This window comes from Tyto alba, unplaced genomic scaffold (assembly GCF_018691265.1).
Source record: "Tyto alba isolate M040663 unplaced genomic scaffold, T.alba_DEE_v4.0 Super-Scaffold_33, whole genome shotgun sequence".
Taxonomy (NCBI): Eukaryota; Metazoa; Chordata; class Aves; order Strigiformes; family Tytonidae; genus Tyto; species Tyto alba.
This window is the reverse complement of record NW_024881308.1, coordinates 7,353,656-7,370,466: the sequence shown is the minus strand read 5'-3', so window position 1 is coordinate 7,370,466 and position 16,811 is coordinate 7,353,656. Positions and strand designations below refer to the sequence as shown.

The 16,811-nt window shown below is 35.4% G+C and overlaps 1 protein-coding gene across 7 annotated transcripts in view; it reads left to right on the top strand.

The window, feature by feature from the left end:
* ZMYND8 (zinc finger MYND-type containing 8) overlaps positions 1 to 16,811 on the top strand; it is an 81,764-nt gene that overhangs the window by 54,423 nt on the left and 10,530 nt on the right. For all 7 annotated transcript variants that reach the window (XM_033003573.2, XM_033003574.2, XM_033003569.2 and 4 more), the window contains 9 exons: positions 376 to 431; positions 2,158 to 2,235; positions 3,074 to 3,189; positions 4,259 to 4,740; positions 6,947 to 7,087; positions 10,627 to 10,779; positions 11,639 to 12,142; positions 13,863 to 14,237; positions 16,316 to 16,506. In XM_033003573.2, the coding sequence (XP_032859464.1) occupies positions 376 to 431; positions 2,158 to 2,235; positions 3,074 to 3,189; positions 4,259 to 4,740; positions 6,947 to 7,087; positions 10,627 to 10,779; positions 11,639 to 12,142; positions 13,863 to 14,237; positions 16,316 to 16,506 (2,096 nt within the window). The remainder of the gene's footprint in view (positions 1 to 375; positions 432 to 2,157; positions 2,236 to 3,073; positions 3,190 to 4,258; positions 4,741 to 6,946; positions 7,088 to 10,626; positions 10,780 to 11,638; positions 12,143 to 13,862; positions 14,238 to 16,315; positions 16,507 to 16,811) is intronic.

Here is a 16,811-nt window from a genome sequence, read left to right as displayed (position 1 = left end):
GTAGAATGGTTTGGGTTGGAAGGGACCTTAAAAATCATCTGGTTCCAACCGCCAAGTTACTTTGGCGTTTTGCGTTATGCAGCACTTTATAGGAGACCTAATTGAGCAGATCATACAGCATGTCCCTCACTGCAAGTGTATCAGTGGGCAGACTGCAGTAGGCTCCTAAAAGGAACATCTGAAGGTTGTTGAGATGTTGAGAAGTGCCTAACTTCTGCTTTTACAAGCATGTAGTTTATACATAGATGTTTTACCTCATCTCTTTAGATGTTGCCTTTTGTCTTTAATGTTAACTTTAAAATCTAAAAACTGTTGATTTTATCATACTTCTAGCATAAAAATTTTCTTTGTTAAAGCATTTTATTGTTTCCTCAGGAAATCACAAATTGACACAAACAGCAAAAGTCATCATCAAAATCTGTGAGCATGAGGTATGAATGCCCCAATTAGTTGTTCTGTATTTTTAAAATGTTCCATTTCATGTATTTGTGAGTGAAATAATGCTTTCTGTGTGTATTGCGTAACTAATTTTTGTAGGCTTTCTTATGTTTAGATATGCATATCCATGGCCTACAGAATGTTTTTTGCCATGATATTGCTAATGTGTCTTCCATTAGGATTTTCACTATCTATAATTAAGATTTGTGGTGCAGGGAGGGTAGTGAGGGAAGAGAATAAAGTGGACATAAGGATTCTGCACAAAGACACCTATCTTCTAATTGAGTGTTTGGAGTTGGAAAAAGAGACCCACGTCTTCTGATTCATAGATGCTTTTTTTTGGTGGTTCTTCTGCTGTAACAGTATGAAATTCTTCTGAATAAATGCAAAAATGACTGTATGCATTCTTAACTGATCATTTGCACCAATTTTATTTCAGTGGCAATCCATAATGTTTAGTTACAAAAACTTGCTATTCTAAGTAAAATATATTTGAACAATATTTCACTGATATAAATTATCTGATGATCTGACCCGTAGTATTTATGGTAGTGCTTTCTCCATCCTTGGGTTGACACAGTGATATCCATGATTCACATAAATTCTGAGAATTTATCAATTATTAATAGAAAAAAATACATGTATAACCTGAGCCTGGTATTTTAACGAGTTTATATAATACGATCATAAGAATTAAAATATTTTGATTCTGCATAAATTATGAAATTAAGTGCCAAATTGAGGTTATATTTTTGCCACTGGAAGAAATTATGATAAATAATTCTTTGCCACTGGAATAAATACAACATCAAATAAATGATGTATTTTTTTGACTGGAGTAAACAACAGTAGCATACAATCTGAAGAGGGATATAAAAATGTGACTGATTTATTAACTGGAATGCATATGTTACAGGGCTAGGAAAAGGTGGGTGTCTGTCAAAACAGTGTTGATTTCACAGCAAGTAAATCATAGAGTCATTTAGGTTGGAAAAGACCTTTAAGACCATCAAGTCCAGCCATTAACCCAACACTGCCGAGCCCACCACAAAACCACGTCCCTCAGCACCACATCTACGTGGATTTTAAACACCTCCAGGGACGGTGACTCCACTGCCTCCCTAGGCTGCCTGCTCCAGTGCTTAAAACCCTTCTGGTGAAGAAATTTTTCTTAATATCCAATCTGAACCTCCCTTGGCACAGCCTGAGGCTGTTTCCTTTTGTCCTATCACTTGTTACTTGGTCAGAGAGACCGACCCTCGCCTCCCTACAGCCTCCTTTCAGGCAGTTGGAGAGAGCGACGGGGTGTCCCCTGGGCCTCCTTTTCTCCAGGCTAAACACCCCCAGTTCCCTCGACTGCTCCTCATCAGACTTGTGCTCCAGACCCTTCACCAGCTTCGTGGCCCTTCTCTGGACACGCTCCAGCACCTCAATGTCTTTCTTGTAGTGAGGGGCCCAAAACTGAACCCAGTATTCAAGATGCAGCCTCACCAGTGCCGAGTTCAGGGGGACGGTCCCTTCCCTAGTCCTGCTGGCCGCACTATTTCTGGTACAAGCCAGGATGGTACTGGCATTCTTGGCCACCTTGGAAATGTTGAGTTATGACCTCAAATTTGAGGAAGAATTATGCTAGCAAACTGGGCAGGCTAACATAATAATACTGATCACACTTTGAACTCTGTTTAAGCTCTCCAATAACTGTTTGCTTTTTCTTTTCAGATGAATGAAATTGAAGTATGTCCGGAATGTTATTTAGCTGCTTGCCAAAAACGAGAAAATTGGTTTTGTGAGCCTTGTGTAAGTTAAGGATTATGGTAGTCTAGCTAATACATTAAACTAGCAGTTCTCATTTGACTGTTGCTTGTTATCCCCCCATTGTTAAAACCTGTGGTAGTTACTGAGTCAAGGAAAGATGATGTAGTTTACCAAGTAGCTTGTGTTTGTGCATCATGCTCTTTGTGGTGTCAGACTACCTCGGTTCAGTCAGATATATCTGTAAAGGGTATAGGTAACCAATTTGCAAGTTCTCTATCCTCAAATATAAGATATCTATCTGTTCCTGGGTCATCTGTGCTTGCATGTGGTACTTGCACTCAAGGTTAAGATTTTTGAAATGTGAATGTCTGTTTCTACAGGTGTGCACCAGAGAATTTAGACTTGTTTTTTCTTTTGTGACCTATTAGTAGGTTGTCTGTTTTCTGTTTTTGTTTAATATTGCACCAAACTTGGGAAGACTCCTTAGGATTCTTAAGTAGAAGTGTATAATCCATTAAGTTCTCTCTTCAACTTAAGTGAAAAATAGAGAATTTGAAAGATTTGCCATAGCCTAACTTAGGTTATGTTATATATTTGGAGGGGACTAAATTAAAAAAAAAAAAAAGAAAAAAAAGAAACTAAAAAAGTTTTATGATTTGAGGTATTTTTATATTTTTATTAATTTGTTCTCTCAGGTTTTATTTTGTATGTATCATGTTTATAGTAAAATGGAGTCATATTTGCCAAGTGACTTGTGCATGTTGGATCTTTATTAAATCTAAGTAAAACGCACAATGAAAAATAATATCTTTTTGTTTAACAAATTTGAAGGTAATAACTGCTTGTATTTTCTTAATATGTATTTTACCTCTTCCTCTAGAGCAATCCCCACCCTTTGGTCTGGGCTAAACTCAAAGGCTTTCCATTCTGGCCTGCTAAAGCACTGAGGGATAAAGATGGGCAAGTTGATGCCCGTTTCTTTGGCCAACACGACAGGTGAGAATTTAACCAAAGGAAGTCTTTGACTGTACTTAAAAATTCTTGTTGTAATTTTGTGCTCTTGGAGTTTTTGGATCTTTTGAACCTTGACCCTAATAACTATGTAATATTGTAGCATATACAGTTTTAGTTTCTTATAAGATGTCTGTAGAATGTAAGTTATAAATTTGTAAGATTAATATATATAATCTCAGTATGCAAGTTAATTTCTGTGTCTGGCTTTGTACTGCAGAACACTGTAGTTCTTAAAGGTAGAAGGGGCCAATAAAGTTGTTTATGTTGTCTAAACACTATGGGAATAAACACACAATTGTAGATTTAAAAAATACAGAAAATCTGTATTCAAAATGCCAGTTTTGTTCTGAAAGGAGTTCAGTTTTCTGTACTTGTGAACCCCCTGCTTAGATGGAGAAAGCCATTATGAATGTGAATTGGTTTGTCATTAAATGAAAATATAAATCTATACAGTTATAAAAACATACTGTTAAAAAACCAAAATCGGTATAGGGCCATGAAATAATTAAATCAAAGTTCCTGGTATTTTAGAATCTTGGAAGGCACGGTTTTACTCTTCATTATCTCATGATAAATAAAATCTGTCTGATACTTGATAGAACTTTTCCTGGCATTGAGGAATTTGATCAACCTGACATGGGGTGTAAAATCTTTTTAAGAATGTGTTTGTGAAATCTTTTTTTCCTGACCTGCTGCTTATGTTTTTCAACTATGACAAATGGAAAGAATGTTTAGCAGTGGTTGTTTTACAGTTACCTAGGCTATTCTAATTAGGAATATTTCATCATATCTGACCAGTGTTCATTCATGTTCTGTGTGTAGACTGAAATAAGCTATTGATAATCTAAGACATGTAATTTACTTACTTACCAAAACTAAGCACTAAACTATTAAAAGTTGAAAGTAGAGATGGTTATTTGAAATTAATCTGAGGTGTACATATCTTTATAATTAAGGTAAAATAAATAAGTATGTGCACAAAAGTTGCCAATGTCAGTCCACAGTGTGAACTGTAGTTATCCTATATTTTATTTTTCTGTTTTATATATAGGGCCTGGGTTCCAATAAATAATTGCTACCTCATGTCTAAAGAAATTCCTTTTTCTGTGAAAAAGACTAAAAGCATCTTCAATAGTGCAATGCAAGAAATGGAAGTTTATGTTGATAACATTCGTAGAAAATTTGGAGTATTTAATTATGCACCTTTCCGGACACCATATACTCCCAACAATCAATACCAAATGTTATTAGACCCTACAAACCCAACTGCTGGAACTGCAAAGACAGACAAACAAGAGAAAATCAAACTGAACTTTGATATGACAGCGTCGCCCAAGATTCTAATGAGCAAGTCTATGCTGAGCAGTAGCACTGGTCGTAGGATTTCATTGACAGATATGCCACGGTCACCAATGAGTACAAACTCATCAGTTCACACTGGATCTGATGTTGAACAGGATGCAGAGAAAAAAGCAACTTCCAGTCATTTTAGTGCCAGTGAAGAATCCATGGATTTTATTGAGAAAAATACAGGTAAAAAAAAGGGGGGAAGGGGTACAGTACCTTGCATTTGGTTAGTGCACTAGTTTTATTCCATGTACTTTTTAAGGACAGACTGTATTATGACTCATTTTATGAAGAAATTTTAGAAAAAAAGATGGGTTTAACTTTCAGTATCACAGATAAGAAATAACAGTCCTTTCTGTCACATTGAGAAGGAATAAATAATCTTGAAAAGTGACCAAAACCCTTCAGTTTAAATAGCAGGAAATAGTTGTAACTATTGAAATGAATGGAGAGTGGAATACAAATAAATATAAATACAAAAAGAGTTAGAATTTAAACTCCGTTTAAAATTTGATAGCTCTTTCTCAAGGCAATGAGCTTAATTTATAGTGTTCCCAACTGAGTAGCTAATGCACAGTAAAACTACAGTTGCCTGCGCAGTGTGGATAAAGAGAAAAAGGAGTGTAGAATTACAGAGTTTGGACTTCTCAGACTTGTAATGTAGTCAAATGCTAGCTAATTTTGTGGCAGTCCGGCAAACTATCTTAATTTTTTTCATCCATAATAGAAAGTTCATCAATAGCTGAAAAAAATGATGCAATATGTTAATTAATGTATTTTATAATTTTGGTTTTGGTGAAAGGATGTCTTTGTGTAGAAAACTAAATCAGTAAGTTCCATTGCAGTTTTTAGATAAAATGCCATTTATTTATTTTTAATATTCTTTCTAGTCAATAAAAGCTAGGTTGTGGAACTACCTTTGGGTACAAGAAGTGTCTTGTGCTATGATCCTGTTCATCTTAAGAAAGTGATGACAAGTCAAACAGAATAATTCATTTTATACATAAATTATCACGTATATGTGCATGTACAGATTCTATACATACAATGTAGCTAACAGGTACTGTTCTGTGTCTCAAAATGTCGAGCTTTTATTATGCAACATTATTATTTCTTTATACTAGTGGAGATAATCATGGAAAGTCACATCAAAGTTATTTTGTCAGATGCGGGTAAAAGATGATATTACTCTGGATTCTTGATTATCGTAGCAATTCTGGGGAATTTTTCTAACTTTTCCACAGGCCTTACTATCCTCTATCCTATTGCATAAAAATGCTGGCTCAGACTTAGCAGCAGTTTAACTAGAATATTCATTTTCCCACCTGGCATTTCTACCATTTATTTTATAAATGGCATTCATGTTATAAATGCTAACTTCTGTAATATTTATGTATAAACTTAGCTGTCCTAATACTAGAATCTGTGTGTTTCAGTTGAAGCTTAACGAAATTAGTTGTTGGATGTAAAAAATAATTCAGCTATTAGGTCTGCACTATCCTTAGACAGGAATGTTTTTACTTGGATGCCTCTGTTGCATATTTTGAGTGATGTATGGAAAGTGAGTTGGAAACAATTACTGAAACAGCAGATACTGCTACTGTTTAAGAATCTGAAAATATATAGACAATCTTGGATGCACTGGGGAAGAAAAAGTGTCCAGTAGTGACTTTAGGATGACGTTCTCAGAGCGTTAAGCAGAGGTTCATCAGACAAATTAGTCTCTTGCTGACAAAAATGGGTTCTGTTGTTTTCTTTTTTATAGGTAATGACCTGCAGATACTTCTCTTTCTAGACTGTTGGGCTATTTCCAGAAGTTTGTTTTTGAAGCATTATTTTAGGAAGATTTTAAAGGCTTAGGGCACAGGATCTTGCTTAAACTCTGTATAAATTAGAATATTCTGTTACCTTATCAGAGACATTTGGTCACTGATCTCCAGCTGTACTGATTAAACATACTATGATTTGTATTTTTAATTTTCTGCTAATGTAGCTAGAAAATGGAGTAGGTGGGGTTTTCTATGTTTACTTACATACATGAATTAAAATAGATAGCAATTTAGAATGTCGGTATTTGTTAACATCTCAAATAAGCAAATCTTGAAAGCTAGAAACTTACTGTCAGTGCAAAGAGAGTGTTTTTGAGGGTAAGCACACATTTGGCCCAACTATGTAGTGGCAATAAAATTATTTTCCATACAATTTTTTTCTTTATCAAACTGAAATTAAAAGGACAGTCCTAACTTAAAATGGTGGTATAACACAGAGTTTAAATTATTAAACAAAAATCCTTTCTCTGCTTGCATAGGTTTAAAAGCTGTTTTGTCCCAGTGAATATGGCTTTTTTGTAATTAATTTTAAATCTGTGTTTATTAATTTTGTACTTTTTCAGCTTCTCCAGCACCAACAAGAACAGGTCAAGCAGGGAGCTTGTCAGGCAGCCCCAAACCTTTCTCTCCTCAAGCATCAACACCAATTTCTGCTAAGCAAGAAAGAACTTCAACTCCAGGAAGCATTCTGAATCTTAATCTTGGTTAGTCTTGACCTTTGAAAACCTAATAGTGTTACAGCTGAATAAACTACAGTAGTGTCAATGCAACATAATATGCAAAACTTGCTTGTATGTGGCTTTAAATGAGCAAAGAGCTTTCAGTGAGGCATGCATGTATTTATTGTTTCATCAAATATGCTGTTCTTTTTTTTTTTTTGTTTTATAAATGAAGGTTCCTGTTATTGTTTCTTGTTGATAAAAGGAAGTAGTTAAAGGACGAATTTTTTTTTAACCAAACTGTACAAGCAGATGTTTCTAAAGAGTCGGTAACTTTCTGAAGGTTGTAATTACATGAACATGGCTGTTCTTCACCCCTCAGTCTCTCAAGTGAAGGTTTTCTAATGGTATTTAGGATTTATTAGGGCTTCTTCTCTCTTGCTGCCTTCACATCACCTCCTCACTGACCATCCCTCTCTAGTGAGATAGTTGGATGAAAGGAATTAGCAGATGTCTTGAAACTCCCTAGAGGTAAATTGGGGGATTGAGGAATTTTAAAGATGAAGTAGGTAAGTATAAATTGGTAAAATAGTTCTGAAAGCCAAATGGCTGTGAATTGGTTTTCTCAGTCATGCTTTGTTCCTGTGAGTGTTCTCATTCAGTTCTAGCTACTTTTTACCTTCACATCGTATTACACGGAGAAATGGGATTCTGCCCCTCGGTGTCAGCCAAATACACCAGGAAAACTTGAGCTCAAATGCTGAATTAAGGTTTTCAGTGAGTTACAGATACTTTGACTCTGGATACAAGCTCACAAGTAAATTTTTCAGTGTTTTAATCTATCTGTGTGGATGTGAACATAGAATTAATTTCTACTGCAGCTGTTTGTTGTCTTATCTGAGGTGACAATGCATTTGGAAAAAAAAAGAAATAGGTAGTGGTGCAGTGGTTTGAGCCACAGATGGGAGACATCAGTTGGAACATAGAATATTTTGAATAAGTAGTGTGGATCAGAAAATACGATGTCACGGTCTGTGAGCAATGCTATAAAAGAACAGCTACTATGCTTTTAATTAGAATATCAGTTATTTTTTTCAGCTTTAGGGGCGTTTCCTGTGCTAAATATACTCTTTGGTGGTAGGAATGAAAATGGCAACCCTTCTTTATTTAATAGTGTCAGCAGTGCCATAGATTCATCTGTGAACCCTATGGTTTTCAGATTTGGCTTGCTGTGTCTTGTTGTCATACATAATGCGAACAGGGTTTCTGTCTGAAAAAAACAGTCCAGAAGACAAAGACACTTACCTCTACCTTGAGTAGAGTACTAGGAGGACTCTACAGTCATCCTCCAATTCAGCAATGAGGGAAAAATAATGGAAATGAGCCATCTGTAGTTACTGGCAGACTGGCTAGATTGAAAAATGGAGGTGTGAATGACCAAGCTGTACACAGATTACTTGAAAAAAATACATATTCCTGATAGTATAGGACCTGTATTTGTATAACAGAGGAAGAAAAGATATAACAAGTTTAACCAAGTAAGGAATGAAAATGCTCAGATCAGTAATGAGAAAAAGTAAAAACTCTGGAGATGAGAACTTGAAGATTTCTCCACAATTGGCTTGTCTGCCCTTTGACATTCATGAGACAAATTGGAAATCCAAATCAGTGAGACCTCCATGTAGGTTAGGGAAATTGGGATTGCAAGACTTCTTTCATATATTACAATGTAGTGTGTTCCCTGGGAAGATATTATAGTTATTTTATCCATTAGTACATATTATATATATATTCATCCATTCTCCATTTTTTCTTCTGTTTCTATCCTGCCATGTAGTTAACTAAATCTATGAAGGCTTTGAATCAAATTCTTGAATCAAATTATATGGGTGATAGAACCATTACTGCTGTGGAATTAGTGTGGGTTGAGTGACATAGCACAGAAAGAAGAAACCTCATTTAGTAAACATTTCCAATAGAAGGATCAAATTTTTCAAAAGTACTTAAGTGACTTAGAACCTTCATTTTTATTTTCAAAATTTATACTGCACTGAAAGGTACAGAGTTTGTATTACGTTTAGTCTCTTCTGGTGTGCATATATGACACGAGGAGTGTGAAATTCAGTATTAATTTTATGACCATTTTTCTGGGTCTAGAAAGGACAATTGAATGTTATTTAGAGTGAATTTGTGTATGCTATAATGTATATATATTACAAGCCAGGATGATCCAAATTACAGCTTGTGGGATTGCACCACACAAATGGCTGCCTCTCTAGGAAGATATGAGGAACTGCTATTTTATCAGTAAACACAAACTGCATGGACTGCTTGAATGGTTCCTTCTGTATCTGTTCTAGCTGTAGTACAGATTCTACCTGTAACCTGGTAGGCCAGACAACTACTGCTGAAGTTGATTCATTATGTACTGTCACTCTTAGATTTTAAATGTGGAATGTACCTTGATACCAAGTTCAATCTTGTAAAGAATGTCTGGTCAGAGGAATCATTGGCTCAGCCCTTCATATTTATTTCACTTTTCTCCGAGTTGTACGTCAACAAAAAATGTCTTGTAAATGTATGTTGGGGTTGATTTGGTTGTTTTTTTTTTTTTTTTTAAGTAAAATAAGGTAATACTATGGCATCTTTAATTGCTGTGGAATGAAACTCTAAATGAAGCACAAATACACATTGTGCCAGTGTTACCTTTGTCTTCTCCATGGCCTCTGTCCATTTCCAGCACGTGGCATTGGCTCTTGATCCCACCATGAGCCAGTTAAAGGAGCTAAACTGACCAAACCTAATTCTTCTCTCCATTTCTTTCCCCTTCTTCATGTCCCTTTTCTCTTCCCTCAGATAAGCAACCAACTCCAGACTGGTTTAGTTCCCTCAGCACTAATGGAGTGTCAGCGCTGTTGGCAAAGAGTAAAGGATGAGACTGTGCTACAGGAATATAACCTCTGAAATTGAACAATTGAAGCAAAAGTGTGAAACTTAGTTGCTAAGACAGTTTAGCTTTAGCACTGTTGTCTATACTCTTTGCAGACAGATCTGTATGTTTCAGACTGAAAATTCTCCACATGTATAGATCTCAAGATTTTGCTGACATACATTGAAAATTTTATTATTTTATCTTAAATTTATTTATCTAGTGTAACAATCCACACTTTTATTTCTATTCTCATGACTTACCTTTTGAATTTTAAATGGTGACTATAAGGATTTTTATTCCTATTTCATTTTCTCTGTGAAAATATTAAAACTAGCAGTAAATAACAGCAGTAGCTTATAGGAAGTGCTGTCAGACAGCTTACAGACCTTAATGATGATATCTTGATAATTTCACATTGACAGAAAACATCCACATAATTTATGCATGCACTTTGCATGTTAAATATGCAGTATTAGAGAGGAAGAATCCATTGTTTGTAGTAAAGTCATTTTAGAATTATTATTTAGCCCATAGTTATAAAAATCAAATATGTTTCAGACTGCATTGTTACTCAGGAAAATTTATCTTCGCTGGGTAGAGATCTCTCTTCTTTTTGTAAAATATTTTTCTTAGTTTCTTTTTCTTTTTCTAGATCGTAGCAAAGCTGAGATGGATCTGAAAGAGTTGAGTGAGTCAGTCCAACAGCAGACCACTCCTGTGCAACTCATTTCACCAAAACGACAGATACGTAGTAGGTTCCAGCTTAATCTTGACAAGACAATAGAGAGTTGTAAAGCACAACTTGGTAAGTATATCTCAAGAATACAATGGACATCTGGAGGATACACTTGAAGAAATTTTGAACTGGGGTTTAAAAGAAGTTTTCAAATACTAAAACCTTAAATATTTTATGCATTAAAACAGGAGTAGAGGATATTTGAACTCTTTGAGATGAGTAGAATGCACTGAACAAGCTTAATTTAAAATACAGTGAGACCTGATGTTTCAAACTTTTGTCAGAAAGCTTTCATATTTTAATCTGGTTTTGCACCATTATGATCTAAACAGTATGACAGAATTATAGTCTTGATACTTGCTTTGTAAATAAAAAAATTCAGTGACTGTACCTAACTTACGTCAGTGGCACAAATTAGTATATCCAGTCACACAGGAGCTGAGTGCTGTTAGAAACATTAGTGTTGTCTAGCATTTTAATTAAAGACATTCTAGACACTAAAAACATTAGATTCTCCTCACAAAACTTACAGAGTCTAAAATTGACTCTACAAGCATGCATGTACATAACTTTAATCTGGTGAATAGTGTTACTGATTTTAAGGTGGTTTCTTGTGGATAAAAATAATTCCTCTTTGTGTTTGCCAGCATTGGGTCCTGAGCTGAACAAAACAGCTTGCAGGTGGTGGAAAAAAGCAATGAAAGGAGGGCCACTGAATGAAATAAAAATACGAATTGTAAAATGTGGAAAGTAATTCTTATACATTTGGGTATTGAGATAGGGTACTAAGGGAAGTGTTTATAGTTTAAGGACTGGCAGTTAAGATAATGGTATGTATACACTTTATTCCAGTATATAGAGTATTTTTTTTGGTAATGTCAGTCAGTCTGATGTCAGCATGCAATGTACTTTTCCTCCCCACAATTAGGAATAAATGAAATATCTGAAGCTGTTTATACTGCAGTAGAACACAGTGACTCTGAAGATTCTGAAAAATCTGACACCAGTGACAGTGAATATAGTGATGAGGATCAGAAATCAAAGAATGATCAAGATGATGGAGAGGACAAGGAAGGTACAAGAAGTGACAAAGAATCACTGAGCTTGAAAAAAAAACCTAAGGCCCCAGCACAGAACGAAGACAAGGAGGAGCTTAAAAGCACAAGTCCAGAAGTGGAGAAAACAGATGACCCAGTCAAAGAAAAAGCGATTATAGACACTGAAAAAGAATTTTCTGAAAAGGGAAAAAGTTTACAGCATCCTGCAAAAGAAAAATTGAAAGGTAAAGATGAAACAGACTCTCCAACTGTGCATCTAGGTCTGGACTCTGATTCTGAGAGTGAACTTGTCATCGATCTAGGAGATGATCATTGTGGCCGTGAAGGAAGGAAAACCAAGAAAGAATCTAAAGAACCTCCTCCTAAACAAGATGGTAGGATGATATTCTATGCTGCTTTTTTTTCTTCTGTTCTGTAGGGCTGTTACCGAAGCCACAGTTGTTAACTTCATTGCATTAAGATAAAGATATCTGTACTAAAACATTTTTTTTGAATGATTTTTCATGCTTTGTGACAAGGAAAAAAGTTTTCAGCCCACATTGTAGTTTCTGGCTTAAAGAAAATGTGTCTTATTGAGGTTTTTTTCAGTAGCATAGAACTATGAATATCTGTAATGTTTGTTGTTTGACAAATGTAGAATTTGTTTTGCAATTGTCATGACTATCAGTTGAATTTTTACATTTCCATAGACCTCCCAAAATTGCAGATATAGAGGTAGGTAGAACTTTTCAGACATACGAATTGCATAAGGTCCCAGTGAAATCTGTGTAAATGCCCTCAGTAATATCAAAACAACAGCTAAATCACATGTACTGTCCCTGAAATATTACCCCTTGTTTCTGTGTGTTGCTAAAAGAGGAAAGCAATCTCAATTAGTGAATAAAGTGCTTTTGCTAAGGTTCTACATGTTAGCCTTCTGACAAAATGATACAGAAACCAGATTTAAATGGTTAGATTGAAAATTGTTTTATTTTTATATAACTTCCTCTTCTTGTCTATATTTTATAGTGTCTCGGCTCAAATATTTTATTTAAAGCAATGTTTTTGTTCAGTTAACTAAGTTTACTTTAGAAGACAATGCTTCTGAATCTTAAAATTCAAACGATAAATCTTACTATGACATAAGAAAATAATCTTATAAACTAAGAACAGACTTGCAATTTTGGGGAGTTTATATTGACTGATTCTTGGTTTATTTTAAAAACATTATTAAGCAAGGCAACTTAATGAATTTCAGAACCGTTGATTCATGTATTACTAGTGGCCTAAACCAGTGATGGTTGAAATGAGTAATCCTAGAATTTTACTTTTATATAGAGGCAAAAGACCAGTACGTATAAGAAGTGAAATTTAAAAGTGATTTTAAATATTCATATATACGTAGACGCATATGAATGTATTTTAGACATTTTGTGTCTCGTCAGTGATTCCAAGGCCTCCTACCTTTACATGTGGCTATGAGATACTAAATTGCCTTTGTCGAGAAAAGAGATCTGATGCAAATTGGAAGGTCTTTGCCCCCTTTCCAGAAACCTGTCAGTGCAGCATCCTTCTCTTTCAGACATTTTTTTCCTGGCCACAGCTTTGGAAGAATCATCCAGTTCCTAAATTGATCTGATATGTGGAACAATCAACTATAAACTCTGGAAGATTTTCAAGTAAACATATCTTAAATACCCTGTGTACTTGGTTGTCAGTGCCAGTTTACCTTTGTATAGAAAGTTTTTAGTATGCTGTTTCTTTGTGCCTTTTGAATCTATTTTTCTCCTGAAAGACATTGGGATGACAAGTGGAAGTGGTAACCCAGAAACATTCTAACAAATGCTAACCTCTCACATATCACCCGAAGGAGGTCAGGCTGGTATTTCTGTGTTTTGAACTTTCTGTTTTGTTTTGCTTAATGACTGGCACTTCTGAATTGCCACCAACTTCAACTAGACTGAAATGGGTTTACTTGTAGAATATCATTTACCTTTTGAGGGAAATAATTCAAAGTAGACTGGAAGGTCTGTATTGCTCTTCCAAAAATCAGATGGAAAATCATGAAACGAATGTGGTGGTGAAAAGTTGGCAGTACATCTTATGTTTGTTTAGTTGTAGGTAAAACTCCACCTTCCTCCAGTGCAAGTACCCAGCCTCTACCAGAAACTCCAGTACTTACCCGCTCTGCAGCTCAGACTCCACCAGCTGGTGTGACAGCAACTACTAGTGCTTCTTCTACTGTTAGTGCTCCATCCGCAGCCACTGGAAGCCCTGTGAAAAAGCAGAGGCCTCTGCTGCCTAAGGAAACTGCCCCTGCTGTGCAGCGTGTAGTGTGGAATTCTTCAAATAAATTTCAGACGTCTTCTCAGAAATGGCACATGCAGAAGGTGCAGAGACAGCAGCAACAGCAGCAGAGCCAGCAGTCTCAGTCACAGCAACCTCAGTCCTCTCAAGGGACAAGATATCAGACAAGACAAGCAGTTAAAGGTACACACTTTCTAACTCAATGTGCCTGTGGTGCCGTAATTCCCCAGTAGTGATCTCAGTGCTCCAAGGCTGCCCAACCAGGAGTTCTTCCATATAAACAAAATCTCAAAGTGTGGTTCTACTCTGATAAGTGACTTTAAAATACAGCAGCTTACTCACCATACCTGCTTTTTCTGGTGTGTATTTAGAATCATGTCTCCTTATTTTATTGACAAAAAAGTTTGTGTGTGTATCTGTATAACTATTTTTGCCATTCTTAGCCATCAGAGATTTGGGAGAGCAAACTTAATTATTTTCTGGATTATATGGTAAACCCATTAACTGTTCTGTTTGTATGATTACTACTGTCACCTCAGTATCTACAAACTGGATCCAGTTCTATCTGACAAGATGCTGATCTATACAGTTTTTCATAGAGTGTAATTTGACAACAGTGAAATTACCCAGGCTACCTTTGTCTTTGAAATCACTGTTGCTTAACTCTTAACAAGACTTTGATGCTAGTCTACTGAGCAAACAGCCACGGCATTTTAGAATAGTTTTACAACTATTTTCTTACCAGTACTTTGACAGAGGATTTGCTGGTAGTAAGCATGTGGTAATATAAGCCCATGCTTGTGTTGCTTCTCTTCACAGAACAGCAACTTCATGTAGATCTAGTTTCATATGTAATTTCAGGTTAATAAACTTGAACTTGTTACTGGTGTGCCTGACAAATAGATATTCTGCATTCTGCTAACACCACTGGCAAGCCAGTTATTTCATACAGAAGAGAGGTTTAGGTAATGGGTCACATACAAAAGTTTACCATAGGCACAGTTTTCTGGTCCCAAACTGCTTTTCTGACTGTCGTTTAAGAAGTGTTGAAGAAGCGGTATCTTTCTACTTGTAGTCTGCACAAATACAGAAATATTCAGAGAGAAAAATAAATGTGAAACTTGGTAGTCTTATTTTTAACAGAATCATACCTTAATATAAGAGCATAATAGTAGGGGCTGAACTTTAATTGTTCAGCCTATGAGTTTGTTTTATCAATATGATTACTAATGAGTGCATGGTAGCAATGTTCCATCTTAATTATTATATTCTACAATGAGATGAAACTATAGTCTATGGATTTCTTAGTATACTGAATTGACATAAACAAAAATGTAGCACATAGAGAAAAATATGTATAACTTTTATTTCAGTAATTTCTGTTGTGAAGATACTGTCAATGAAGACATCTTCTATAATATGAATCATTAAAAATAGAGTAATCCATATTTTCCTAAAATAAAATTATATTAAAAAATATTTAAGGCAGATAATTAATTAGGGATAAAGAGGTTAAGGTCTTTGCATTTTGGTTTTTACTCTAATTTTTTAATTTACCACCGTTTAAGATTTTTTGAGATATTGACCAAAGATGATAAAACTTTTCTTATCCTGCTTGAGTTAATACTATGATTAACTTCTTTGCTTTAATGAGTTAATCTAATGTTGCATTCCTTGCGCTGCAGCCAGCCGAAGGCTAATGTTGATCTGGATATATGTATATTAAACATGTTGCAACACTAATTATAATTAGTAGCATTAATAACAAAAGAATAGGAAAAAGACCAGGAAGTAGGCTTTCTTCAACAGTGGCTCACAAAATCTTGTTTCAAAGTAAAAAGAAAAGAAATTCAGTAACATGTTTCAAAATTATGGCAAATGAAATTGTCAAAGTCTAATTTATGCTCATACGTATGATATTATTTGGGAGTTCTCCAAATTGAGAGGTTAGGAAGTGAATTCCTAGGAAGTGGGTTGGAAAAGTCCCAAAACGGGAGGAGTACGGATTTGAGGGAGACTTTTGCATTGGCCGATCTGAAATAGTAAGTTTCAAAGATATACGTGCTTCATTACTTTTAAGCTTTACAATTATGTACAAGTTCAGGGGCTGGGCACTGTATAATTCATTGGTTAAATGGCACCATTGTATAAATAATGTGAGTCTTTGAAGTGGTTAGGTGCACACATTTAAGTTAGAAGTTTTCCTATTTATTTTCATAATAGTTTATGTGATTGATCTGCTGTATGTTCTCTTTTCTTAGCTGTGCAGCAGAAAGAGATCACTCAGAGCACTTCCACATCCACTATAACCTTGGTTACAAGTACTCAGCCTATTTCAATGGTTACCAGTTCTGGATCTGCAAGTACACTTTCTTCCTCAGTTAATACAGACTTGCCAATTGCAACAGCTTCAGCTGATGTGGCTGCAGATATTGCTAAATATACTAGCAAAGTAAGTTCTTGAGCAAGGTTTTATTGAAATTTTATTTCTAAGTGAACTTTTACATTTTTGTCATTTCAGATTCTGAAATAACTTTATTTTCAGGTTGTCATATGTTGCAAATTCATTCCACTAGGTAGGAACAGCTAGATTTTGACAAGAGTGCTGAACCATCTTTTGAGAGCTGGCTGAATGCTGCCATTGCAAGCCAGGGTGTCTATATGATAAGCTTCAGCTGCTTATACACTTTAGACCCTTTCCTTCTCATGTTCCCCCATTGCTGCTTCTTATTTACATTGCATTGTGGTTTGGACTAT